Source organism: Manis pentadactyla, chromosome 11 (assembly GCF_030020395.1).
Source record: "Manis pentadactyla isolate mManPen7 chromosome 11, mManPen7.hap1, whole genome shotgun sequence".
NCBI classification, from domain to species: Eukaryota; Metazoa; Chordata; class Mammalia; order Pholidota; family Manidae; genus Manis; species Manis pentadactyla.
Window position 1 is genome coordinate 74887540 of NC_080029.1, and position 25687 is coordinate 74913226.

General features: G+C 58.1%; 2 protein-coding genes across 16 annotated transcripts; both read right to left on the reverse strand.

The window, feature by feature from the left end:
- Positions 1-10: 10 nt before the first annotated feature.
- CPNE6 (copine 6) lies at positions 11-6662 on the reverse strand. Of its 3 annotated transcripts, none has more exons than XM_057488553.1 (17): positions 6402-6657; positions 4904-5104; positions 4300-4479; positions 3886-3960; positions 3641-3715; positions 3408-3491; positions 3235-3324; positions 2772-2876; positions 2452-2538; positions 2161-2220; positions 1775-1908; positions 1638-1692; positions 1498-1549; positions 1054-1187; positions 681-917; positions 329-504; positions 11-207 (listed from the first exon to the last, which is right to left on the reverse strand). In XM_057488553.1, exons 2-16 carry the CDS (start codon positions 5069-5071, stop codon positions 367-369), a joined length of 1674 nt encoding a protein of 557 aa, XP_057344536.1. In that variant the 5' UTR covers positions 5072-5104; positions 6402-6657; the 3' UTR covers positions 11-207; positions 329-366. The 3 variants fall into 3 exon arrangements, with proteins under 3 accessions (XP_057344536.1, XP_057344538.1, XP_057344537.1); XM_057488555.1 differs by having other exon boundaries at positions 4904-5075; positions 6402-6538; XM_057488554.1 differs by lacking the exon at positions 3886-3960 and having other exon boundaries at positions 6402-6662.
- Positions 6663-8353: 1691 nt separating this feature from the next.
- CARMIL3 (capping protein regulator and myosin 1 linker 3) lies at positions 8354-25663 on the reverse strand. Of its 13 annotated transcripts, none has more exons than XM_036884651.2 (40): positions 24914-25663; positions 23362-23456; positions 23019-23069; positions 22861-22920; positions 22661-22776; positions 22348-22445; positions 22039-22109; positions 21859-21932; positions 21567-21642; positions 21399-21487; positions 20854-20948; positions 20543-20629; positions 20229-20338; positions 20016-20093; positions 19379-19455; positions 19193-19297; positions 19029-19098; positions 18490-18571; positions 18267-18363; positions 18049-18103; positions 17796-17968; positions 17488-17556; positions 17183-17276; positions 16999-17097; positions 16451-16579; positions 16162-16275; positions 15563-15738; positions 14681-14768; positions 14421-14558; positions 14069-14132; positions 13738-13946; positions 13245-13345; positions 12295-12610; positions 11831-11962; positions 11152-11218; positions 10963-11052; positions 9356-9468; positions 9093-9273; positions 8827-8937; positions 8354-8700 (listed from the first exon to the last, which is right to left on the reverse strand). In XM_036884651.2, exons 1-40 carry the CDS (start codon positions 25338-25340, stop codon positions 8675-8677), a joined length of 4503 nt encoding a protein of 1500 aa, XP_036740546.2. In that variant the 5' UTR covers positions 25341-25663; the 3' UTR covers positions 8354-8674. The 13 variants fall into 13 exon arrangements, 10 of the variants coding, with proteins under 10 accessions (XP_036740546.2, XP_057344531.1, XP_057344530.1 ...); XM_057488548.1 differs by having other exon boundaries at positions 13245-13348; XM_057488547.1 differs by having other exon boundaries at positions 8354-8703; positions 13245-13348.
- Positions 25664-25687: the final 24 nt, after the last annotated feature.

Below are 25687 nucleotides of genomic sequence, written 5' to 3' on the forward strand. Positions count from 1 at the left end.
CAGGCTGAGGTGCTAGGAGTGGGTCCCTTTATTAACTGCCAGAAATTCAGGATCATTGATAAAGTCACTGAGGGGCCACACGGCTGAGGGGTATGGGGCCTGGAGAGATGGGCAGGGCTCACCACTCACTTCCGGGACCCAGGGCACACAGCTGGTCCAAGAGGGAGAGGCACTGGTCACTCGAGTCACAAGGGTCAGGACAGGCACCTGGAAGAGGGTGGGATATTCATAAGCACTCTCCTTTACGCTAAACCCAGCCAAGATGGGTTCCACCAAACCCCACATTACATCCCCTAATGTCCACCCCCTTGGTCGGCCAAGGACTCACTGAGAGGCTGAGGGAATGTCTGATCCGGTGGGAGGCAGTCATGGGCTTGGGCTGGGGGTCGTGGCCGGCGTGCAACGCCTCGGAGCTCCGGGACTGATGCCCTGGCTGGCATAGTACTCCACCACCTGCCGCGGCACCTCGGCCAGGACGCACTTAGCTAGCGCAGAGGGTGCGGCCTGGGGAGTTGGGGAGGACCCGGTTAGAGGCGGGAGTGGGGGAGGCGGAGTCAGGTAAGGGGGCGGGGCTTCGGGGTGGCCCGCTGGGCTCCGCCTGAACCTGGTGGCAGAGACGGCAAATTTAGGGGCAGGAGCTGAGGAGTCCTTTGGCCTGGAGGGGGACTCTGGACACTCACATCCTTAAAGTCCCGGAAGGGCACGAACTGGACGATGTCACGGGCTGCCGGCACTCCTCGTGGGCAGCGCAAGGGACCGTCGTCACCGTCCAGCAGCCGCATGTCAGAGAAGTCGGCATTGCCCACACCCACGATGATGATAGACATGGGCAGGCGGGAGGCGCGCACGATGGCAGCGCGGGTCTCGGCCATGTCGCTCACCACACCATCTGTGAGCACCAGCAGCACAGAGTACTTCTGCCGGCAGGCAGAGGGGAGGAAGGGTTGGCTCTGTGTACAAGTTGGTTGGTACCCACCCCAGCCCTGCACCCTAGCCCTGGCCCCACCCAAGGACACCCAGGGCAGCGCCTGATTGCCTGCTCAATTTCCTCACAGTGGCTTGGCCGGTGCTCTGTTCCCGCTGGGCAGGCCCCGCCACGCGGTTGATGATGGGGGCCACATTGGTGGGGCCATATAGCTGGATCTGGGGCAGGCAACGACGGTAAGAGGCTATGACCCCGGAGATCTCTGTGGGCAAAAAGGTGAGGCCGGCAGAGATCAGGAAGGAGCCCTTCCTGACACCCCTTAAAGCAATGGAGGAGCTTCCCTTTCTCAGGACTGCCCCACCCACTTAGTTTTCACTAAGCAGGACAGTTGGATGGTCCAGGCCCTGGGGGAGTTGAGGGAACAGATGCTGGCTGGAACCAATTGAAGACACGTGCTGGATGGGTGAAGGGGCAGGGAGCTGGGCCTGTGGGAATGGAGTCTGTGCTTCTCCCTGATGTGTGCAGCAACCTGTATGGGGAGAGGTGGGGCTGGTGGGGATCTCCCCTCTTACCTTCACATTCAGGATTTTCTGGGTCAAAGTTGATAGCAAAGTCATGGGACACCTTTGAGGGTAAAGTGAGGACAGTGAGGGGATGTCATTCCTGTCTGACTCTCCCACCATCTCCTCCCTTCCCTTCCAACCCAGCCTACCTCAAAGTTGGGGGGTATTCGAGCCCCAAAGCCAAATGCTGGGAACCGCTTATCACTGGGGAGAAGGAAAGGCTGTGAAGGGGAAACCAATGGGCAAGGCCTCCCTGCCTGTCCCACTCCCGCCCCTCACCTCCTACCTGTCATAGTCCTGGCAGATGCCTCCTACTGCCCGAAGGGCTTGCAGGTAGTGGTTGGGCTGGCGGGGGCTGAGGCAGTGTAGGGACTGGCTGCTCCTCGGGTCACCGTTGGAGGCGGTGAAGTCGATGGCCACCTGGTGGAAGTGGGGAAAGGGTGGTGCTGCATCCATGAGAGCCAACAGAGAGGCTAGGCCAGAGCTAGGGTCTGTAGGACTAAGATAAATCTGGGGGAGTCCCCAGGTGGCCTCCTCATGGGTTGGCGTTACAAGCTGACAATATTAAGGCTCATGAGAGGCCCAGGTAGGGGCGGTGGAGAGTCCAGGCTTCTTCTGTTCACTTTGTATTCAGGCCCTCCCTCTTGCCCGTGTCCCTATACCCTAGCTTACCGTGAAGCTGATCTGGCAGCCACCCATGATGTAATCCAGGAAGGTGTGGACCTTCTCCACCTAGCAGGAAGTGGGTAGGTAAAGTGGTTAGGTGGCCCTTTGAGGAGGGAGATGGGTGGGGCTTCTGTGGGGTATGTGTGTGAAGGGACCAGAGTTTTTGAGGTTGACATTCACAGTGGGATAGGGCAAGGATTCTCATTTCCCAGAAGCAGTGAAACAAGGACAGGGCTGAATCAGTTTATGGCAGGGGATGAGGCTGGGGCAGGGCTGGAGGCCGGCACTGGGATTTACCGTGCACTGGGCCAGCACGACCATTCCTGAGCTCTTGTAGTTCTTTTTCTTGTCCCGGTACTTGGGGTTGATACAGTCCCACTGCATCTAGACCCCACATAGTTCACAAACCAGGGTCACAATACCATCAGGTGACCCCTTGACCCCCTTCCAGAGGAACCTCCCGGAGCAAGATCCCCATGGCTCAGTCCTTAGGCTGAGCCTTGGGTGCTTTCTACCCTGTCCACCTCCTATCATGTATAGTGGTCTCTTCAGCACCCTCAGGATTCTCCCAGGAACCTGGATGGGATTCTGGGGGTGGAGCAGGGCCTTTGTGATACCTCCTGCCCAGGACTTGCTGTTCCTTCCTGCATCTCCTGGAAGCTGCTGGTGAACTCGCCGATGAAGTCATGCTTCCCACTCGAGTCATAGTCATACACCAGGAACTGAGAAGGCAAGGTGGGCTCAGGGTGAGGGCTGCTTTGCAGTGACTTCTGAGGGTTGGGGGGAGACTCAGGGAGGTTGGGGCTTCGCATTCTCTCATGCTAAATAGATGTCCTCAACCTGTCCAGAGGCTACCTCCTGAACTTCATACTTTGGCTCAATCTGGCAAGGACTTTAGCTCTTTAGCTTCTGATAAAGGCACACAGTGTAGGAGCATTGAGCTGTGACCCCCTCTTTATCTTGTGGTGGGAAGGGCTTATCGCATGGGGAAGAAGGAAGGGGCTTGCCACACTCAGGGGGGAAGGTCTCAGACAGAGGCGAGGTGCTCCAGTCAGCTGCCTGTGCTGGGCTGGGCTTCACCTTGAGCGGCCGGTGGACGTCACAGCTGCACAGGGAGTGCAGGGACAGGCGGAACGGCTCCCAGCTGGGGTTCAGGTTGTTCTTCACCACCTTGAGAAGGCCCCAGAGAGCTGGTCACTCTATTAGATTTCCCCACTCTGCTCTCCCTCTTGCTCATGTCCCCAGGCACCAACCTCAGTCCTCCAGACCAGCTGGTCACTCTGGTCCCCGTTGGTCTTATAGATCTCCATGAAAGGGTCAGACTTGCTGAACAGATCCTGGGACACAGGAGAAAGAGCCCAAGAGCCTGGTGAGGTCTGCAGGCAGCTCACACTGACAAGGGAGCAGCACTGGGACTTTGGGGTTTGTCTTGAGCTGGGGGGCCTAGGCTCTCTAAAGGGAGATTCCCAGACTCTGGGATTCCAACCTTGTTGTCCAGCTTGTGGGCTCTGAAGGTGAGTTGCACATAGTCATTGGTGCCAGATACCTCCTCAGCCACGATCTGCAAGGGGGACACAAGTGGCAGGAACCCCCCCTCCCCTCTCCACCACTGGGCTACCCTATGCCCCTTCCCTGAGGTGAGAGCCAGTCCTGGGCATGATGTCACCATGGATGTCGATGCAGGAACATTGAATGCCCTACTCAAGGGTGAGTACAGGTGACCTTGCCTACCGTGATGGTGGACTTGCCCGCCGTCTTCCCATTCTTCAGCAACAATGGCTTAGTGACCTTGGTTTGTGACACAATCTGGGGATGGAAGTGCAGGGAGACCCAACTGTGAAGTCCCCACCTGTTTTGGTCAGGGTACAAGGGACAGGGTAATGAGTGCCCTTTTGAGTGCCCATAGGGGCTGTATCTGGGTTAGGGTTGGACTTAATTTCAGCAGCAACCTTGAAAGGTAGATGACCCCCATTGTTTAGATGAGGTAACTAAGACTCAGAGAGGTTAAGTTTTTTGTCCAAGGCTGCCCAGCCAGTGAATGATGGAGATGTGTTCCAAACCCAGATTGACTTGCTCCAGAGCTCATGCTCTGCCATGTTGGCTTTCAGAGGCAAAAGTGGATGGGGGTGGGCTGGGAATACAGACCTGACCCAAGGTGCATTCTGTAGAGCCGAGGAAGGTGTCATTTCGGGGACTGGTAGCTCCATCCTCGGCATCAAACACATGGAACTGCAGGGGCTGTTTCTCCTCAAAAAAGTACTCAAGAGCCAGCACCCGGGAGAAGACAGGACTGGAGCAGGAGCGCAACACCTCCGTGCGCTCCACCTGTGGCAAGAAGGGTGAAGGCCCTCTGGGAACCCAGGCTGCTTTTCTCTGCCCTGGCCTGCCCCGCTCGTGCCAGGTTTCCTTGGTGCCCATCCCCAGCAACTAGGTCTTCCCTCCCTAGGCTGAACCCTGAGATCAGGGTGCTGCCAGCCCACCAGCCCATCAGCCCCCTGGAGTGCTCTTAAGGCCTTTGGCTGCTGTGCTGCTGCTTCTGGGGTGATCACAGACCCTCTGGGATCCTGTGGGCTTTAGAAGCCTTAAAGCAGTTTGTGTTTGTAGTGATGGCACACGTGTCTCCAGGGTTACCCTCGAAGAGGTCCCCTGGAGTCCTCACATTCCCCAGTGAGGCTTTTGTTGCCCCACATAGGCTCCCTCCTTCTCAGGCTAGGAGGTTAGTTAAGATAAGACCAGAGGTTGCTCTCACCTCTACCCACTGCTCGTCAGAGTAGAGCTTGAGCAGCACGCAGGGGTGGGGCTTGGTGAGTGTGTCTCGGTCCAAGAGGCCATGGCAGGACACCCGAAGCTCCACCCGTGAGGCTCCCAGTGTCATGGTTGGGGGCTCAGGCACCCATCCCATCTCAGGGTCCGACATGTCACTGAGGGGACAGAGCAGATGGTCTGGACACTGGGAAGGGAACACCTGCTAAGGGAGGGCTCTGCCTTCTCAGAGCTTGCCCCCCAGTTCACCTCTGCCCTGCTTTCAGAGGCCCTGGGATCTCATGGACCTCCTGCCCCCTCCCCACGCCCCACCCCAATCTCTGCTCAGCATCCCTGGAGCTCTGAGCAGTGGAGGGCAGAAGACCTGAGCCTCCCACACCTGCACAGCCCTGCCCTGTGGTTCTGTCACCCCTGCTGGCCTGGTATGCCTGGATGGGGCTGGAGAGGGCTGGAGGGCTGAGGGGGTTCCTGGCAGTCTCAGCTTCTAGGCCATCTATTGATCCATGCTCTCTGCTGCCTCAGCACCTTCTGCTATTTCCCGACTGATGTTTGAGCCAGCACTGCGCTCAGTCTTGGCACAAGGGAGCTGAACTGGGGCGTGGGGGTGGGGAAATGGGTAGGGGGGGCCCCTGGAAGTCAGAAGAGGAAGAGCCTCAGAATGGAGTTAAGCAGGAGGAGGCCGGCTGTAGGGTGCCCTGCCAAGCTGTCCCCTATACAGCCTCACTCACCCTCTGGTTGGCTGGCAGACAGGGAGGGGTGGTGGGCTTGTGGAGTTAGAGGCAGAGCCCCAGCCTGCCGATAGCTCCTCCAGGCTTCTGGCAGAGACTCCCACTAGGGCAGTTCTCACTTCCCGCCCCACCTCCCCTGTTCTTACCCTTCTCGGCAGCACTGGCATTGTCTCTTAGCGACAGGATTTTTGGGGATCCTCAGCCCCCTCCATGCTGCCTGTGGGCTGCACACACGCCGCCCTCCCCCAACAGTGGTACCAAGCCTCAGGCAGCAGCAGGCAGGGGTCCGCTGGCCCGAGTTCATGGCTGGTCCGTCCATCTATCTCTGTTTGTCCACATCTCAGGGTGAGGCTGTCTGATCCCATGTTGTGCTTCCCCCAGCAAGTGTGCGTTGGTGTGTCTGAATGCCCCACCCTGTGTGTCTGTCCCCTAGTTGTGTGTGTGTCTCAAGGAGGATGTGACAGTTCCCTTACCTCCCTCAGAACTGGAACCCTTCTCTGGCTGGGTAACCCCGTTATTCACCTCATGTGCCTTTCCCGATATGCGAGGGAGGGTAGGGGTGGGGTGGGGGGTCTCTGCCTTCCAGGTACGAGTCTTCCAGTTCTTGTGCGTCCCCTGAGATGGGCAGGGGCATGTGGTGGTGAGAGGATGGGGCAGGACTGGAGACCTCTCTGGGGGCTGGGGGACAGATTGTTATGGAGACTGGGCCAGGCAGGGCTGGGCAGGGCCTGGGCTAGGAAGGCAGGGTGGGCTCACCTGGGCTGTAGTTGGGGGCTCCTCTCTCCAGCTCTCTGGCCCTGGCCTTTTCTCCCTCGCTGCTCCGGCTGCTGGCGCCAACTCGGCTCCAGCTCTGGCTCCGGCTCTGCTGCTATTTATGGGGCCTGGATGGGTAGGGGTGGGGGGGCCGCAGCACCAGCTACCCCCACCCCCCTGCACAAACCAGTTGGGAGGGAGAAGAGGGGAGGGCAGGGCCACCGCCTGGGAGGGAGCCACAGAACTGGGGGAGGAGGACGGGCAGGGGGTGTGGCTCAGAAGCAGGACCCCCACAGACACAGTGACACACATCTTCCCCTGCATGCCACACCCACATGCAGCATCAGAAAGATGCACACATTGTGGTGGTGCGTGCGCACACACACATTCACACCAGGAAATGATGGAGACACATGCACCCACGACTCACAGGCTCACACATGTCTTGACATGCACAGGTGCAGCACATAAACCCACCGTGACACCACAGATCTATATGACAGTTCCAGCTCCGCAGATCCATATAGGGAAACACGGTCAGTCTCTCAACACTCTCCACATCATGCTTGTTAAGGATATTCGCAGGCACGTATAAGAGAACACTGGGCTGTACTTGTCTCACACACACACACACACACACACACACACACACACACTCCTCACTTATGCCAACCCAAGTACAACAGAATGGAGATCTTCACGTGCTCCTTAAAAACCGTCATGTGCCATGCTGAAACACATAGCTTTGAGAATGAGGTCCATTTCCCCAGCCACCTTGTAATAGGGAGACAAGGAAATGGACACAATTGTTTAAGGGCACACAGCCTCACATTCTGATCACGTAGCCCCCTGAAGACAGGAGCTGCTCAGTGGGGGCAAGTGGTGAAGGACGAATTTCTGAGCCATCATCCTAGTGCCCACAATTCACCCCCCTCCCCGAGATCCAGCCCATGTGATCACATCCTTGTGGGAGGGGCCACTCACAGATCTTAAGGAAACAAGATGTTAGTCATTCCCTAGTGAGACGGGGGAAGTGAGCAGTTGCCTGGGGAGCTGGACACCACATGTGAAGACATCTGGGTACATCGTGATCTGGGATGAGTATGCAGGAGGGTCCAGCACAAAGGCTTCACCCTCCATCCCCTAAGCACTCATGTATTAAGGTAGCAGCCATTTATTGAGCATCTCCTGGGTGCCAAGTACTGTGCGAGGGGCTGGGGCTATACAGGTGATTTAAGACACAGCTCCTCTCCCTGGGGGAGGTGCACATATGTAGAACAGACAGACCCACAGAGAGATGATAAGCCAATACACAAATGCAATTTAATGTGACAGGTGCCAAGTTATGGACCTGTGCAGGATGTGGTGGGCCACAAAGAGGGAGAGTTCAGTGTAAACATGTTGGGGGAAGGCATCAGGAAGGGCTTCACAGAGGAAGAGGATCTTGAGCGGAGTCTCGAATGCCAAGGTCATACTTGTGCACCAATGGGAACAATTATTTTAATCATTGATCTTTTCACACCACAGACACTTCTGTTCATCTTCAGGTCCCTTTATTGCTGAGATTTCTAACTATTGATAGTGCCCCCAGGATGACACACCACCATCTAATTCCACCATCTCTGAGCCTGCCTGTGTGTAAACATATACCCCGAACCCTAGCACATTGTTCCCCAATCTCCTGGGACACTGGTATCTTCTAATCCTACTGCACCTGCCCAAACTGGACACACACTGGTGTTGTTTCTGTCATTTTTGTCCCTTCTCTGGCCAGCTCAGATCCTACAAGTAACAACCACCCTGGTGTGGGGACTTTTCAATCCCCTCCTGTAAAGCAGTTCTCTGGTCTTTCCCTTTCTGCTCAGGGCCCCAGCCCCATCTCTCTTCTCCACTGTGGCTGAGCACTGATGGGGAGGAAATGGTGGGGCACAGGGCAGTGAATGGGAAAGATAGCAGAGACATGACGCAGGCAGTGATTTTGTTTTTTTTATTTTATACAAGTGGGGAGAGAGCCCCTGGGGATAGAGGGACGGATCTGCCCTCCCCGGAGAGGAACTGGCCCCACCCTGAAGCTCTCTACAGAGCGAGCGAGGCATCTCTCCAGATTGCTCCCTCCCTTCCTGTCCCCCACCTCCTGTCCCCCATGCCCCATCCTGCTGTCCTGCCCCTGTGGGACAGGCTGGCAGAGGGGCCTGGAGGTACAGAGGTGGGTGGGGGTCAGAGTCCTTGTGAGGCACATATCGAGAGGAGGGCTGGTGAGGGTGCCGCAGCAGCTGTCAGTGTGTTCCGGGATCACTGGTCCCTGCTAGGGACAAATCCAAGGAGCCCTGTTTCCTGGGCAGGGAGAGCCAGTCACCCGGTGTGAGGCATGCCATGTCAGACAGATGGGTGGGAAGCGGGACCGCCCTCTCGCCCACCCCACTGGCACCTGTAGGGTTAGAGAGCTGTCTTCTGTCAGGCTCCAGCTTGTCACAGGACTGTGCTCGTTGTGTCCTCTTGGGCTTCAGGGGAGCAGTCCGGCGGCCTGGATCTGGGGGCCCTGAAATGACAGTCAAGCCAGGCCTGGCATATGAGCGGAGCTCACAGGCTGGGTGCTCATCTGGGCTGTGATTCGTTCCATGCCCGGAAAGGAGACCCGATGTGGGCAGCAAGGTCCCAGAGGTGCCCCGAACCCCCTCCAGTCAGGTGGCAGACCTTGGACCTCAGGATCCTCTTGGTCCTGCTGTGAGCCCGGCCTCAGCCAGGGGTTATTCATTCCTAGGGCTGCACCCCCAGCCTCGGCCTCCTCCCTGCCCCCTGGCTCCTGAGGGGGACGGCGGCCCCTGGGCACAGCCACTGGCTTGGGGGGCCGTGGAGCTAAAGGAGGGTCCTGCAGCTGGCAGAAGAAGGAAAATGCTGGGTCACTTAGTCCTTTTGCCTCATCAAAGTACCTTTCCCATCTGCTCACTGGCCCTCACCTTGGCATTCCTGGCTGGAATCATCCTTTCTGGGAATAGGCCCCTCTCCTTCTCCCCATCTTGGGAAGCTGGGCTGGGGCTCTGGCAGCTGTGGTTGGGGGCACTTTCCTCGGCTGTGGATGAGAAGAGAGGAGAAACTTCAGGAAAAGGCCGTGTGTAGCTCTGTCTCCTATCTCTGTGAAGCCCCGGAGGCCAGGACTTCCCCCTTCCAAGGCCATTTGCTCCTATGTTCTGCCTTGCATGGCCCCTCTGCTCCCACATTTCCTTAGCCCTTGGTCCCCAGGATTGCCCTAAGCCTGTCGCCTTGAGGGGGGTCTGGCCTGGCTGCTCCTCCTGAAGAGCAAGGCCAGAACCCATTCCTGCTGGGGTGAGCCAGGGCCCAGGGCCTGCTGGGTTCATGGGCAGGGCTGCCCATCCAGGGCTGCAGTGTCCCAGGCTCCTGCCAAGGCTGCGGACTGGCATTCCCAGGACTCTGCCTGCCAGCCTGATTTAGATGATTTAAGAGCCTTGAGGTGAGGTGCCCTGGCACCCTTACTTCCCCCTTCTTCTTCCAATGGTTTTATGCAGCCTGAGGCTGAGGGGATGTCACCTGGAAAGTGTTGTCTGTGTAGGGATCTGTGAGGTGTGAGTGAGAGGGACCTGGAGGGTGCTGGCAGTGGGAGTGTGCACAGTGGAGCATCTGACTATTGTGGTTTCCTAAACGAAGGGCGGAGGCCCACTTTAACTAGCTGTGTGGGATGGCACAGAGCCCCCTGTGGCCTTGGAGAAGGGCCAGGCAAAGGCACAGGGCCGGCCTGGCTCCTACAGCCTCCTCATAAGCTAGCCTTTGGGGTGGGAGTGGGCAGGCGAATAAGCATCAACCTTGACAGGGAGATCAGTCCATGTCTATTGCTGGAGGGTCACAGTCCAGGCCTGTGGGCACTTGAGTTGATGTGGAGCTGACCAGCTTTCCTGCAGAAGTTCACTAAGTGAAAGGTTCTCTGAACTCAGCAGAAGGGAAGTGTCATATCATAATCCCCTCCCCCCTTTATTCCTCCGGAGTCATAAATGACTTGGTAAAGGTCAACATACACTGGTGGTGGCTGAGCAACAGGGAAAAGGCCGTGTGTAACTCTGTCTCCTATCCCTGTGAACCCTCCAAGGCAGTGTTCTTGCTGCTTCCTTGCGGCACCTTTCTGAGTGAGCTGAGGATGGCTTAGTGAGCTATTTGTGGAGGAGCCTGGAATGTTTGAGGTGGGCCTGATATGGCTGTACTTGCCCATCCTCTCTTCCAGCTGAGGTGCAGAGGAAGGCCATTTTTGTAGCGGTGCTCTGCTGGTAGAAGCCCCAGGGCCCACCCTAGAAGGTTCCCTGGAACTGACCACAAAACATTGTTTCTGTCTGCGAACACTGGTAAAGCCACTTTCCTTCTGCAGAACATTTCTTTGGACTGAGTTGTCTGTTATTTTTTGGATGTAGCTTTGTAAATATCCGTAAGCATTTTCACTCTGGTGACTTCTCACTGCCCTGCCTTGCTTATAAATTTCCCAATGTGGAGGCCATGGCTTCAGTTCCTTTGCTGCACCCCAAGCCTTCAGTGTAGCTGTCCGACAAGAGGTACTCCATACCTATGTGCCATGTGGCCTCTGCTCGGCGCATGGCACTGAAGCTTGGCTTGGTGCTCTGGGGCGGTGGTGGGGGCTTCCAGGCTCCAGGTCCTGGAGTGGGGAAGGGATGGGAAAGGAGGAGGAAAGGCAAATTAGGAGGGACCCCTGAGAGAGGGGCTAAAGGAAGGAGGTGAGGGTGACCTTTCTCACCTGCATCATCAGAAGAGCGCCGCTTCTGCCAAGCCTGGACACTGTCCTCCAGGTCTGGGCCCAGGCCCTGAAAGGACAGCCAAGTCAGGTTGTAAGAAAGTCCCCTCCACGTGAACAAGGGGCTTCTGCCATGTCATTAGTCCCCCCTTGGGCCATTTTTCCCAAGAAGTCATACCCATCCCACTCTAGGACCATAAGAAATGGTTTACATTAATGAATATACTGTCATTTTAATAGTTATGTGAGGTGGGAAAAAACATGACTAGCATGACAAGCCTGTGATTTTAAAGATGATAAGGCTTAAGTCCAGACTAAGTTAAAAAGTGAATTGACTTAAAAAAATTATGTAAATAATAATACAGGTGGTATGTGGAGAAGGTAAAAATCAGCCAGGAAGGTGCTAATCAAGTCCTTAGAGTGGGCGAAACAGCTCTAGCGGTATTGTTATGACCACCCATTTTACCACCCTTCCTTCCTTTACGGAAGTAGAGGCTTCAGGAGGTTAAGTAACCCATCCAGGATTCATGGCAAGAGTGTGGTTTGGGCAGAAGGGCAGCTAATATCTCCAAACGACAGAATGTCCCTCTCCACGGATCCACCAGGGAAGGTGGGGGTGGGAGGAGAGGGTGGTAGACAGGGACCCAAAAGACCCTCAGTTCACAGCCCTGGGTGCTCTCACCTCCTGTTTCCCATCGAAACTCCAACCCTTGGCTCTTCCCAACCCAGGGAGGGCAACACCGCTGTGGACCCTGGGCTGCTGTGCCATCCCAGGGGTCTGGCCCCCCTCTCCTGGCTCTGCACCATCAGTGCCCTGGAGAAGGTCTCAGTTTTACAGGCAGCTCCCATGGAGGAGGAGCTCCACAGGCAGCAAAAGAGTTGGGGAGGGCTCCTGCTCCTCGAGGCCCCTGGGCCTAGGGAAGGAAGCCCTGCCCGACTCTCCTATGCATCCTCCCACTGCCCTCCCTGGCATGCAGCACTCCTAGCATGCTCTGGGTTACCACGCATCACCTGCCCCTCAAGGAGCAGGCAATTGGGATGACCTAGAATCCAAGCCCTAGCACTCTCCCATTAATTGTGTCGGGTGTGTGGGTGGGCTATGTGTGGGACAGAAAATGGGGAGGATGCAGCACCTGCCTCACTTACCATTTTCCTGTGGAAGGAAGGCCCACGGCCCACTCCAAATCCAGGGAGGAGGCTGCTCTCTTCCTTTGGGCTCCAGCAGGGGGAGGAGTTAAGGCCGAGGCTGGGGGGGTCTGGACTGGGGGGACTCTCCTGAGTCGGGGGTGGGGGTGGGGGTGGAGGGAGGAGGAGCCCGGTGGTGGGGGACCCGGGCCCCCTGTCCCCCTTGAAGCTCCGGGGTCGGCGAAAGTGAAACAGGCCTCGGCGCCTCTTCTTCTGGAGTGGAGGCAGCGGCGTATCTGAGAGGCCTGGCTGCAGGGTGCGCAGGGTCGGAGGGTAGCTGGGAGGGCCGGGGTAAGTTAGGGACAAAGCCCAGGGGATATGCAAATGCCAGATGCAGAGGTTGCTCAGGGCCAGGATGGTGTTGGCGATAGTCCTGACCTGGGTCTGGTACACCTCCCACTTCCCTGTCATCTAGTCTCTCCTGCTGCTGGGGAACCCTTTCCACCCTTTCCACTCAGCTCTCAGGGACAAGGGCCTCGTCAACTCCCCTGTCATAATCCTCTGGCAGCCTCTTTCCCCCCATCGACTCTTTCCTCCCAGGCACCCCTCCACTCCTCTCCTCCTAGTCTCTCCAAGTGACCATCTCCTCTGGGCAGATGATGGTGAGTCTCTGCAGGACAGTGACAGAATATGCCTTCCAGGCCTCTTACCACTCACCCTCATCCCACCCCAGGGCCTGTGGCCACCCCGCCCCACGACTGTGGGCCCCATTGTTTCTAGTAGTCCTGAGGAGATTCAGAGAACATGGGAGTTATGCGCTGGGTGGGGAAGGATGAGAATGTGGGGGAAATGTCCTGAGAGGCTGGCTTTGAGGCACCGCCATTGGAGAGGCCCCCATGATTGCCAGAAGGACACAGAAGCCCTTCCAGAGTCTCAGGGCTGCTGAAAATGGGAGTGTCTAGATGCTACACCTGGAACTTTCATCCATGACCCTCCGGGTGAAGAAGTCCTCCAGCCCCTCGTCCAGGCGGGTGGCCGCCCCATTCTCCTGGCGAGTCCCGGAGACTGGCACCTGCTGAGGGTAAAGTCCCACAGGGCATCCCACGTGGGTCAGGGGGCCCCACTACCCCACTTGGGGCCCCCTCTGGACTTGGACTTGCCTCTTCTTGGCCCCATGGAAATTAAGCCTTCAGTCCACGTGGGTATTTCCAAAGCTTGGTGGCTCTGGCTCTGTCCCTCAGCAAAATGAGAGCTGCCACTGACTGGCAGACAGAAGTTTCCCATCTGTGACAAGGTCTAGCTTCCATCCAAACTGGCTAGTCCTTCTTCGTTTCAGTGGCCTGCCTGAGCCCCTGCCCCATCCCGCAAGGTTGGTGTCTCTGGCATTTGGGTCCTAAAGCTGGACCTTCTGGCTCTGGTATTGCTAAGTGAAGTCAGTCCTCTTGCGAGGCCTTACGGACTTACGCTGGGTCGACCAGGTCCTGGAGGGGTAGTCCTGGGGGGCCGTGGCCTGCCTTGTGTTTGATGCCGTAGTTTATAGCCATGAGTGGGCAGCTCGGATAGACCTTCCCAGGAGCCACTAGCTGTGGGTTGGCTGCTCCCGAGTCCCGAGAACCAGCCAGGGGGGATCCCCAGGCTCCCCAGCTGGCTTTCCATGTCCTGAGGGCTCCCACCTGTGGGGACAGCAGCATTAGAAGGACTAGTAGAAGGCACAGGGAGACCGAAAAAAGAAAGGGTACCAGGGCCTGGGAAAGGTGTGGGAGCCTGAAGGACACTTTGAGGCTGGGGGACTCACTAATGAAGGCAGACACTGGCCGGATCTTTCGGCAGCGTTTCTGCTTTTTGATGGCCATGGTGTCCTGCAGAAATGGAGACAAATGGTAGGGCCAGTCTGTGAGTCTCAGGAAGCTCACCTAAGCCTCCCATTCCTAATAATGCCTTTTCTTTAGAGTCCTTCCTGCCTCCCTCTCCTCAGGTGGCTGATGTACTGGGATGAAGGAGGAGGATGGGCTAGATTGGGGTTGGTGGGATGAGACCAGGCCTGGTGAGCAGGGAGAGTGGAATCCAGAGAAGTGGAAGGGTATGGGGCTTTATGGAATCAAGGGCAGGACCCAGGTGAAGGAGGGCGTCCAGGTGGGGGCGCTCACAATGTTGGTACCCAGTTCATCATCTGTGGTCTCCTCATGGTCATGGTTCCAGCCTTGGCCCTGGGAGGACAGATCCTGCCCTTGGCCTGGCCCCCCTGCTGGGTCTGATAGTGTCCTTAGCTGGGCGAGGTGTCGGGCCTGGGGAAGGACAGGTGTGAATAGCATCCCAAGGAAGCTGCCCACATCCCAGGGCCTTGAGGGGGGATGGTTGATTGGGGTGGAGGGCATGCCTGAGCCTGGCCAGCGTGCAGAAGCCTTACCAGGCTCTTGTGGGAGTGGTACAGCTCCTGCAGGATCTCATCCACTATGGAGTTGGTCAAGTAGGTGACGACTGAAAGCTTCACCTCACTGTGGGCACAGGTTGGGCTGGTCAGCCACTCCCTCCCTGGTTCCTGAGCCTTGGCCCCACCCTCCACACATGCCTGAGGGAGTGGGCCAGCTGACCTGGCCACCCAAGGAGGCACCGTGGAGCCACCACACTCATGTCTCCATAAAGGCACGCCCAGGCCCCCCCACCAGTCCCCAGCCTGGGTGTGCATGGATCGGGGGTGGGCAAAGAGGACTGAGGAGGAGCAAGGGAGCTCCAGGTCAGGCCCCGGGGCTCTGGTGGGATGGGGCAGGGTAAACTAGGGCCCTGGGTAAACCTTGCTGGTCTCTGCTGTGGCAGCAGGAACCAGTTCATCCTGGGCCTGGCATACTACTGGTGTGTGTGATCATTTTCCTTTGCTTTGGTGAATGGTGACACCCAGCATGAAAGAGCCTGAGAGCGATGAGAACTTCGGGGGAGAAAGTATAGTCCACACACACCTACTCACAATGATTTTCTTCATCCAAGCCTCCAGGGAGGCTGTGCTTTGATTCTGGGAGGTGATTCTTGGTGTATGTGTGTGGCTGTGTGTGTGTGTGTACACATGTGTATGCACTGCCCTGGCTCCTAAACCCAGGCTCAACAGTTAGATTTCTAGGGCAAAGACCAGTCAGACCCTAAATAGCAAGGTTGCAATTGGTTAAAGATTTATCCCATGTAATGGAGATTATTCCATTCATTATTCATTGCTGATAGCCAGGCCCTGAGTCCCTAAGTGCGCTGGGACAAATCTGGCCCTGCCCCAGCCCTGCCCCAGCCCTGCCCCGCCTCTCACTCCAGCTTATTCTGAATGTCCTGCCCCGCCTGCTCCAGCAGAGCCCCTCGAATGAAGTTCCGGGGCACGGTGACGCGCTCTGCCACATTGCTCAGCATCTTATTGTGCCCCTCGGCCACCCGCATGGCCACGGGGCATAACTCCTGTGTTAGGCTGACCATTGATTCGAGGATCACCTAGAAGGCAGGGAAAGGAGGCCAGAGCCCGAAGGGGTGCAAGATTAGGACTGGCACCACAGCCGAAGAGACTCTAGCCTGGACATTCCAGCCCCCCAAGGTCACACTGAGGTCACAGGGCCAGTGAGCAGCCTGGGACAGGCTTTCCCACGTCTTGGTCAGTGCCCCTTCCACCCTACCACGTGGACAGGGGAGAGTCAGTTGGAGGATCAGAGCCCCAAGTTGAGATATCAGAGTTCAGGGACTAAGATTGAAGTTAGCAGAAAAAAAATCCGAGCCTGGTTTTCTCGCAATGCTTCGGCACAGCAGAAGTATTGATCTCGGTTCTGCATTTCCTTCTTGCCCCCAGTAATCTCCCTGTGCTGACCTCAGCCCTTGGCCTAGGGGCCTGGTCAATACTGGGCTCCCTCCCCCAGGACTTGCCTGCAGCTCCTTGTCCACAGCCTTGGACACCTCACTGGCTACTGACTCCAGCCTCTGCCTCACAGGCCCATCATTGGCCAGCACGTGGCCCAGCTCATAGAGGCTGGGAAACAGCTGTGGAAGGAAGGGGCTGTCATCAGAAGGTCAGAATCAGCCTTACTAGGTCTCTGAGGGGCCTAGGCTAGGAGGGCAGAGGCATGGGTCAGGGCTCAGACCCTCCTGGGTTAGCATGGCTGCTTTCTTGGGGTCTCTGGAATGTCTGTGAAGGGTCAGGCTGTGGAGGGCTTACCGCTCTGGAATTCTTGGCATCCTTGATGAGGTCCCGAGCATAGAGCAGCTCATCCTGCACGGGCTCTAGGGGGCACAGCCTGAGGGCCCGTACCTCCTCCTGCACTCTTCCACACAGCCGCTGCAGCATCTGGAGCAGAGCCCACAGGAGTGTCAGGGGGCACCCTGCACCCTCATCTTCCCAGATGGGACCCAGGCGCCCTGCCTCTGGGTCCCCTTGGGCACTGCAACCTGTGTGGCACTGACAGGGGTAGTGGCGATGTCTCTGGCTGGCCTGTTCTTTTCTTTTGGGATGCCCCTTGAATGCCCAGTGGAGCACCGCTTGTCTGGGGGCCCCCACGGTTTGCCCATATGTTCTCTCCTGTTTGGAGACCATATATATGAATGTCCTGTCTTTCTGTTCTCCCCCACGTTCTGTGCAGTTAGGAACACCACAAGATGCCTCTCTCATGTACCCTTGCAAGTGCATGCTCACTCTGACACATCCTGTCACGTCTGTGCCCTGCATGCCCCAGGCGTGCCCCACGTGTCCCAGAGGGAAATGTTTACTTGCTCGGCGCTGCTGGTCACCAGGCCCTGCTGCAGCCTGAAGGCCTGCTCCTGGGGGCATGTCTGGGAGTGGTTGTTCCTCACCAAGCACCACTGGATCTGCGGATGAGGGGGTGGAGTGGGGGTCAGGGCTTGGGGGTGTGGGCTGGCCCCCCCCCCCACTCCACCCTGCTCAGGCTGCCACCTTCTGCCAGACATCCTCGGTGCGCTCAGGGGCACTGCGGTAGGCTTGGGAGATGTCACTCACAGGGAAGGACATGAAACGCAGTGTATGGTTGCTGTAAGATAGAGCAGCACAGCTGGGTGGGGGAAGAGGTGAAGAGGAGAGGTCCCTGCTCCCCAAAAGCCACCCCCTGCTGATCATTTTCTTCTTCCATGGCCCTTCCTAATATTTCTGTGCAAGTAGGGATGGGGCTGGCATAGCTCAGGCCTGGTCCAGGCACAGGGATGCTGGGGGCTTGGGTCGGGGTGGGGCCCTGGTCCACTCACCTCTCTAGGGCCCTTGCAATGTCCAGAAAGCCCAGGGCAGACGTATTGTTCCGATCCCATAGGATAGTTCTGGGGAGAGAGGGTGAGCACTAGCTGTCACCCTTCCCTCGGGGTCCCTGTTAGGTGCAGGGACACAGCTCTCCTCTGGAGCCCTCCCCGCCTTTCCTGGGTAATGAGGCTAACTCAGTAATGATGGCTCTGAGACCTAGGTTCTCCCGGAAGCTGGGGTCCAGAGCAGTGAGGCTAGCAGGCAGAGCATGTATGCATGTGTGGAGATGGCAAATCAGGGGTCCAGGTGTGGGCCCCACCTGAGGGAGGAGTTTATCTGCAGGGCCTTGGACAGCATCTTGGCCCCGATGTCCTCCATGCCATTGCCGCTCAGATCCACCTTAGCCAGGCAGGTGTTGCTGCCGAGGGCGTTTATGAGGATGCTGGTGCGAAGCTTCAGCCGGGAGTCTGCCACTGAGAGTGACTGCAGGGACTGTGAGGGCAAGTGGGGGGTTGGGCCCAGGACCCGCAGCCCTTGTCACTGCAGGTCCCCTCCCGGGCCCAGTCACTCACACAGTCCTCTTCTTGGATCAGCAGTACCAGCTTGTGGAGGATCTCCTCCAGGGTCCTGTGGGAAGTCAGGGCTCAGAGTAGGAGGGGAGGGGCTGGGGTCGTGCTACTGGAGGAGCAGAGCGGTGGCTTGAGCAGGGAGGGGCCAGAGGTAATAGAGTGTGCCAAAAGGATAGGTGGATGATGGAGTGAGGTCTGTGGGTATGGGGAGGGGGCCTCACTTGGCCTTGACATTGAAATTCTTGCCCAGGAACAGGTGCTTGAGGGACTTGTTCTTGCCAAGTGCGGGCACCAGTGTCAGGAGGTCTGAGTCGAACCCTGGCCAGGAGATGGAAGAGGCCTGGCCTTGAGGCTTGAGGCTCACTGGAGTCTTTTCAGGGCTTCTCCCTGTGCTCCAGGCCCGTGTCCCCACCTGGCCCCAGGAAGGGAAGTGCCCCCACTCACCATTATCTGACAGATCCAGGCTGCCCACACAGGTGACAGCCCTCAGCTGCTCCTGCAAAGCCTGGGCTCCTGCTGAGCGGAGCTGCAGGGACACAGTGGGGGTGGGATGGGGGAAACAGGGTTTGGGTGGGGGAGGTAGGGCACCGTTAATGCTTAGAGACCAAAGGAGGCATGCCAGGACTCAAGGTCATACCAGGTTTCAGAGTGTAAAATCAGGAGGCCCCTTCTCCACATAAGATCCTTTCCTAGGGTTCTCTCCCCGCCCTTTAGCCAGAAAAATCTCCAGACAGCTTGCTCCTGCCCTCTGGTGGGAAAGCCTGGTATCTCCCACCCCGAAGCTTTAAGAGAGGTGTTGGAGATTAAAAATGACCTCTGAAAAGAGGGACAGGGGAAGAAGGGAAAAGGGGAGGTGTGGTCAGGTTAGGGGTGTCACAAGGGTAGTACAGGGCAACATGAAACTAGAGTTTGACATAGGTCAGAGAAATGAAAGTAGGGGATGGATAGGGACAGGCAGCAGAGCTGGGGGACAGAGGGCTCACCTCACAGCTGCTGAGGTCCAGGTGCAGATCGTTGAGGTGACTGTTGAGGGAGAGGCCCTGGAGCAGTGCCCTGTGGGAAGAAGGTCAGCAGGCCCACCTTTACCCCTCACTCCCTTCTTTCATGGTTCCCCCTTGGACGCCCCCCAACCCTGCACACACCCGACCTGAGGGCCTCCAGGGGCAGCCTTGTGGTGGACAGGTTGACATGGCTCAGTGTGTAGGCGCTGCTGAAGAACTGCTTGAAGGCTGGTGGTGCCTCCCGGCCCTTCCTGTGGAGACCCCTGGGGTCAGCAAGGGAAGGGGGCGCCCTTGGCCTGCCCCATTCCTCCCTGCACCTCTTGTGCTCCCACCTGTGCGAGCAGCTGTTACGCGCCAAGTTGAGGTAGGTTAGGTGGGAGCAGCAGCCATGGAGCAGGGCACCCAGAAGCTGTGGGGAGAGTCATGGTGGGTCTCATAGGGCCTGGGAGGGGCATGTGGGGGCAGCCAAGGACTGCTCCTCCCTCCCCATTAAGGTCCTGGGTCTTTACCTTCTGAGGTCAGTCTGTGTGAGCCCCACTATGAATGCCCACTTTGTCTATTACTGCCTCAGTTTCTCTGTGTAAAGAAGGTCTACTCCCTCCCTGGCCCCAGGGGTGGTGGAGAAGCTCACAGGCAGTGGATGTGTAAAGCCAGGTCCACCATGGGCTCATAAGGTGCCTTGTTCAAGTTAGGGGGAGCATTCTTTCCTCCTGGTAGACTCAGCCCTGTGCCAGGGTGCACAGCCAGGGAATGGAGCAAGGGCTGGATTTGAGGCACAGCCCGCATAGCCTTGGGCAGTGACCGGGATAGAGGGCCACACAGGTGTGAGCTGCGGGCATTGCTGTATAATTTCGCTGAACCTGGACTCATCCCACCAGCTCTGTCCACCTCCATGCTCAAGGTGAGGGGCAGTGAAGCAGGGGCTCCCCATATCACCTCAGGTTGGCTTCCCCATCAACAAGCCCTCACCGAGTCGATGACACAGTCAGTCCCCGAGAGGTCCAGGTGCACCAGAGCATTGGGCTGGGCCAGGAAACTGTAAAGAGCCTGGAACAAGGACAGAGGGGCTGCAGGGAAAGGAGAGATAGAGCCCCTCCACCTCGCACTACAGGACAGAGACTCCCAGGTCCTGAAGCCCGAGTGTGTTCCTGCAGGACTCAAAGCTATGTTCCGTGGACTCACATTGGCCTCGTCTGTTGTGAGCAGCCCAGGGTTCTTGCTTAGGTCCAGGTATCGAAGGGAGCTGGCAAAGGCTGGGTTGGCCCCGAAGGTCTGGCCCAGCGCCTGGAGTCCTGAGGACAGCAGGCACTGGGCTGGGTTGGCCCCCATCTCCACCTCTTCCCCTTCTACACAACTTTTCCCCACTCCCCAAATACGGCCCCTTTCTCTTCCTTGATCCCCAGGATGCTGTGTGAGTACATGGATACACCTCTGGAACTCAACACCCCAGAGAGCAGTGATGGAGGGCCAGAGGTCAGGGGTCTTGGTGCAAGTACCTCGAGGAGAAATGGCAGTCTTGGCCAGGCACAGTTTGGTGAGGCCAGTGGGGAAGCAGAGCAGCTGCTGGCTCAGACTGAGGAAGCCTGGGGAGTGGAGAGAAGCAGGTGAGTGAGCGGCTGGGCTGGGGCACAAGTAGTGCAGAGTCAGAGCGGGGCTCAAGCAGGGTACAGGCCTGGGGTCAAGGATGGCAGTGTTGGGGCAGGGGCCGGAGTTAGGTTGGAGAGCCCCTGTTCAGATCTGGGTTGGGTTCTGGGCTGGGGCAGGGGTCTGCATTATGGTGGAGGTAGGATTCAGGGCTGGGGCTCACCCTTGTCCTCGATGGGGTTGTGGGACAGAGTGAGGGCATGCAGCACACAGCTCCCGTTCTCCCCAAACACCCCGGCCAGCTTCTGGACAAAGTCCCTTCAGGGAATGGGAGGAAGGATTTGTTTGTCCCAGCCCCTGGCCTCCCCTCTTCCTCTACCTGCCTGCCTGGCTGAGACTGCAAAGGTCAGAGGCTTCCACAGGTGGGGAGCAGCTAGGGGCCTGCCAAGGAGCCTGTCACCACTCCATAGTACCTGGGAAGTTTGCTGAGACAAAACCCAACTTAGGCTTTTTGAGACTACAGCAGCCCACCCTGCTCAGGAGTTGATGAGGAAGGGGATGTCATGGAGCTGGGGGTCAGGAGACTTAGGTGTGAGTCCCAGCTTCACCACTGGCTTGCTTTATGCCCTCTCTGGACCTCACTCTCCTCTTCTGTTAAATGAGGAGCTAGAGGAAATAGCTCAGAGACCTGAATCGTGCTCTGAAGTTCTGGGACCCTAAGACTACATCAGGGGGGGCACCACTGCCCAAGGAGGAGGTTGGCCTCACGTCTTAAGCCCGGCATTGTCCAGAACCAGCTCTTCCAGGCTCCCCGACTTGCTCAGGGTATGCAGCACCTGTTCTAGAACTTCAGAGCCCTGCGGACAGAGCCGGTGCTGTGATTGGGAGCCAAAAAGGGTGCTACTTTCCATCCCCCCTGCTCCTCCTAGTCCCTACCAGCCGCAGGTCCTTGCAGTAGAGTTTGGTGAACCACTGGTTGTAGGCCAGAGCTGCCACCATTAGGGCCAAGTCTCTGTGGGGAGATGGAAGGGGGCAGGGAAGTGGTGAGCAGGTAGCTGGGGCAGGGGTGGCTGGGGCTGGGAAAGCCGAGGTGGGAAGAAGGCGGTGGAGGGTGGGGCTGGGGAGTTAATGCTGGGGCTGTACATGGGACTAGAAGGGAAAGTTTGGAAGGGCCAGGGTTGGGCTGAGGCTGGAATGGGGCGGCTGAGTGTCTACCTCTTCTGCTTACCGGCTCTCCAAGTGGCTGAAATCCAAAAGATTGAACTCCCGGTTATCCTCAGCATGATAGATGGTGTCCACATCCTTGGAGAGGTGGAACTGGCTCACACCTGCTCCCCTCCCGACCCCGACCCCGACCCCTCCCTCTGGGCCCAACCTGCCCGCCTGATACGGTCCCTGCCCAACGTACCCACTGCACCTCATCACGGCAGTGCAGCCCATTGTAGTCACACAGGGCAGCGTAGGTCTCAGAAAAGCCACCTGTGGGGCAGGAAATGGGCTGTCTCCACCAGAAGTAAGGGGTGGGGAATAGGCTTGGGGTTCAAGGAAAGGTCAAGGTCATTTTATGTGCCAGTGTCCTGGCTTCCTGCTACACCATGAACCTCTGAGGTCAGGGAGCTGTGAAGTCTTCAGGGCAGGCAACACCCATACACAAAGGACTCTGGACAAGGGGCAACACAGTTTAGGTCCCAGTTCCTTTAAGCCTGCCCCTGCTCACCGCAGACACTGTGAGTGGTAGAGGTGGAAGTCTCAGAGTTGGGGGATGTGTCTCGGGGCCCTTCTGGGGTATCTGCATTTCCACGCCGGATTAGACACCTGGAAAATGAATGAATCCATCCCAGAGAGGGGTGGAAAGAGGCTCTCAATTCTTCCCCTCTCACAGCTTCTGGATCCCCAAGGAAAAGCAGGAGTGGGGACAAGAGAGCGCCTCTCCTCAGTGTCTCAGGAGCTCAGGTTCAGGGGAAGGAAGGAGGGAGGGAAAAGTGTCCTTGTTGTCTAACCCCTTGAAAGACTCCTCCTTTGCCACTCACCCAGGGCCAGGGCAGACCTTGGAGAGGGCAGAGCTCACGTGCCGTGTCACTTGGTCCACGCTCTCAGCTGATGGCAGCCGCATGCTCACCATGCCACGCTCCGTCTCCACTAGGATCTGGGGAAGAGGGAGCAGCAGGGCCTCGGATGTCAACTCCTTCCCCCCCTGGCCCAACAGTGGGGCCTAAGCCCTGGTGCTCACCTGGTTCTGACTGAGAGTGTTGAAAGCACGGATCTCCAGGACATTGAAGGAACTCTCCACCTGGAGGGGAATGGGGATGCTCAGCTCAAGGTAGGGCCTGGCTGCCAGGCTTGGGAGGGAGCATGCCAGGTATACTCCTGCTCCTCAGCCCCACTCACCTTGGCTGGGAGTTTAAGGGGGAAGAGGTGGAGGCGCCAGGAGGTCAGGGCCTTCAGAAGAAAAGAACATCAGCAGCAAATGGCAGCTTCCTGGGCCCTAGTCTCCCTGCCCTCCTTTAGCGCCCTCAACCTATGCACAGTCCCTGCCAGCAGCGGCCTGCTGCTCTGGGAGTGCTTCCCCCCTCTCACCCCAGCCTAGGCTACTGGGCATCCTCCCAGTCCTGCCTGCCTCCCGCCTGGGCTTTGTCTCCTCAACTCCCCCAGCCTGTCTCCCCGGCCCTCAGGCTCCTGGCCCTCACCAGGCCAGCTGTCCCTGGTACCTCCCTAAGCCCAGTGCCCTCACCAGCACTCGGTCCTCAAACTTCTTGGGCTTCGTCTCCAGCTTCACGCGATGTTGTTGGAGCACAGTCCCTTGGCTCAGGCACCTCCGGATGCTGTCTACAGGTGGTTGGGGGCCTGCTCAGAGTTCCCCTTACCCTGGTCAGCCCCTCCTCCCCGGGACTCTCCAGGGGCAGGGGCAGATGGGAGGAGAGAGAAAAAGAGAGACAAAGGACAGGGACAGAGACCTTTCCTTCTTGGGTGACCTTTCTCTCCCTATTTGAAAGGGAGGGGAGTGAGACAAAACTCTGGCTCTGGATGTCCCTGAGTCAGGGGACAGTCGCTGAATGACACTGTCTGTGGGAAGGTATGTCTTACACCTCTGAGTGTGGGAAGGATTTTTCCAACCCATGCACTCCAGCAGCCATCAACGTGAGTCAATGTGTGGGGGTGTGGGGGTGTCCCTTTGACTATATTCTAGGTGGTCTGGGTCTGCCTTTTACTACACGTGTGTGCATACCTTCTGACACTGGGGAGCGTGTGTGTGGCACTGATGGGGATGGATGAGTGTGAATGAGTATGCTGTGCTTGCAGTTGTGAAAGGGTCACAGAGCCAGACAGTTCTGGTGTGTGTGGGGATTGGGGGTGGGAAGGAGTTAATGTTTAAGTGAGCTCCATACCAATCTGCTGGCAGAATCATCCAGATATCCCAGTGTGTGTGTGTGTGTGTGTGTGTGTGTGTGTGTGTGTGTGTGTGTGTGTATGTGTGTGGTGGGGGTGCAGTTTCTGTAAAGATGTGTATACACACATCTTATGATTGTGCTTGTGTGGGAAATAACCACGGTGCAGTATGCCTCTGATATCCTTGAGAGTCCTGGGCTTCGCGTGGGGGTAGCCTGTGCTCCCGCCTCTGCGGGTCAGGGTTGTGGCAGTGCTGGGGGGTCGGGCTTTGGTTTGGGCTGAGTCTAAGAACCATGCAAACAAGAGAGGCCTTGAGGTATTGGTGTGAACAGCGAGAGGGGCAGGCTGGTATGGGGCGGCTGCGGGAGTCGAGCTGCTGAGACCCTGCTCTTGGTTTTAGCTCCAATCCAGTTCCTCTTCCCTAACTCCCTTCTTGCCCCACTGGCTAGTAAAGGAGCTCTCCAGGGTCAGTTCCGGGGTGCGGCTGGAGAAGGAAGGGTATTGAGCCAAGACGCGGTCAGGACCAGGGGCAGCTCCCATGGCCTCGCCCGGTAGGGGAGCCGGAACTCTCCGGAAGGGAGCCTGGACGCCTCGCCGAGAGGTGGGCCAGGATCGCTGAGAGTCCCAGGGAGAACAAGGGGACTGCACCTGTCACCGAAGATCGGGACGAACGGCTTCGGGACGGGAAGGTCCTGACAGGGTGAGGCGCGGTGGGCAGCGGAGGATGCTCCGGGGACAGCAATGCCCCAGGCTAGAGTGCAGGGTGGCGGTGGGTGCCTTGGAGCCGGATGCAAGGGGGCGGGAGGCACCGGGGCTGGGGTGTACCGCGAGGAGAAACGCACTGGGTCTGGGATGCTACCGGACGCGGCGTCCCGGAGACCACCGTAGCCTCGTACCTTGCAGCTCGCGGGTGAGCTCCGCGCTGGGCTTGGCCATGGCGGCCGCTGCTGCCGCCGTTGCTGCAGAGGAGCCGCCGCCACCGCGAGCCGCGGCACATGCTAGACCCGGCTCCTGCAGGGCCCGGGCGGTGAGCGCTGCAGCAGCCAAGAGCCCGCTCCTGTCAGGGGCGGCTGCGCGAGCGCTCCTACCCCCGCCTCGGAGCGCCGGGTCTCCCGCCCCGCCCGGATAGGTGCTGGACTGAGCATGCGCGCCGCGCCTCGGAACCGCGTGAGACCCCGCGCGCGCTCGCGCCCACCCCTCCCGCCGGTTCCCGTGTGCGGAGCCTAGTGCGCGGCGCCTGGAACCGGGGCCGTCTCCCGGGTTGGGGACAGCGTCTCCGCTTTCCGTGCCACCCACTCCTTTGGCACTGTAAGCAGAACCCATTCCTTTATTTTTGTGGGCCTGGGTACCCCTTCTAGGGTCATCTTTGCAAGACCCCTCCCTTTTCACCCGTTTCCTCGCGGCCAGTCCGGCTCGTCCGCCCCGTGAGGAAACTCGGGGCCAAGGCCAAAGTCAGGAGAGGATCTGGCCTGATCTAGGGAGTTCGTCCTTCCTTTCCCGCTGGCCCAGTCGCGGGGATCCCCGGGGCGACCTTGGCACCATCCCCGCCAGTATGAGGCCGAGATTAGCACCTGGGAATTCCCCGGCCACCTTCTCTCAGCTGCCAGCTCTGCAGACACCTCCGCCCTTGAGCATCACGCTCAGGTCCTGGAGACAGGGAGTACGACTAT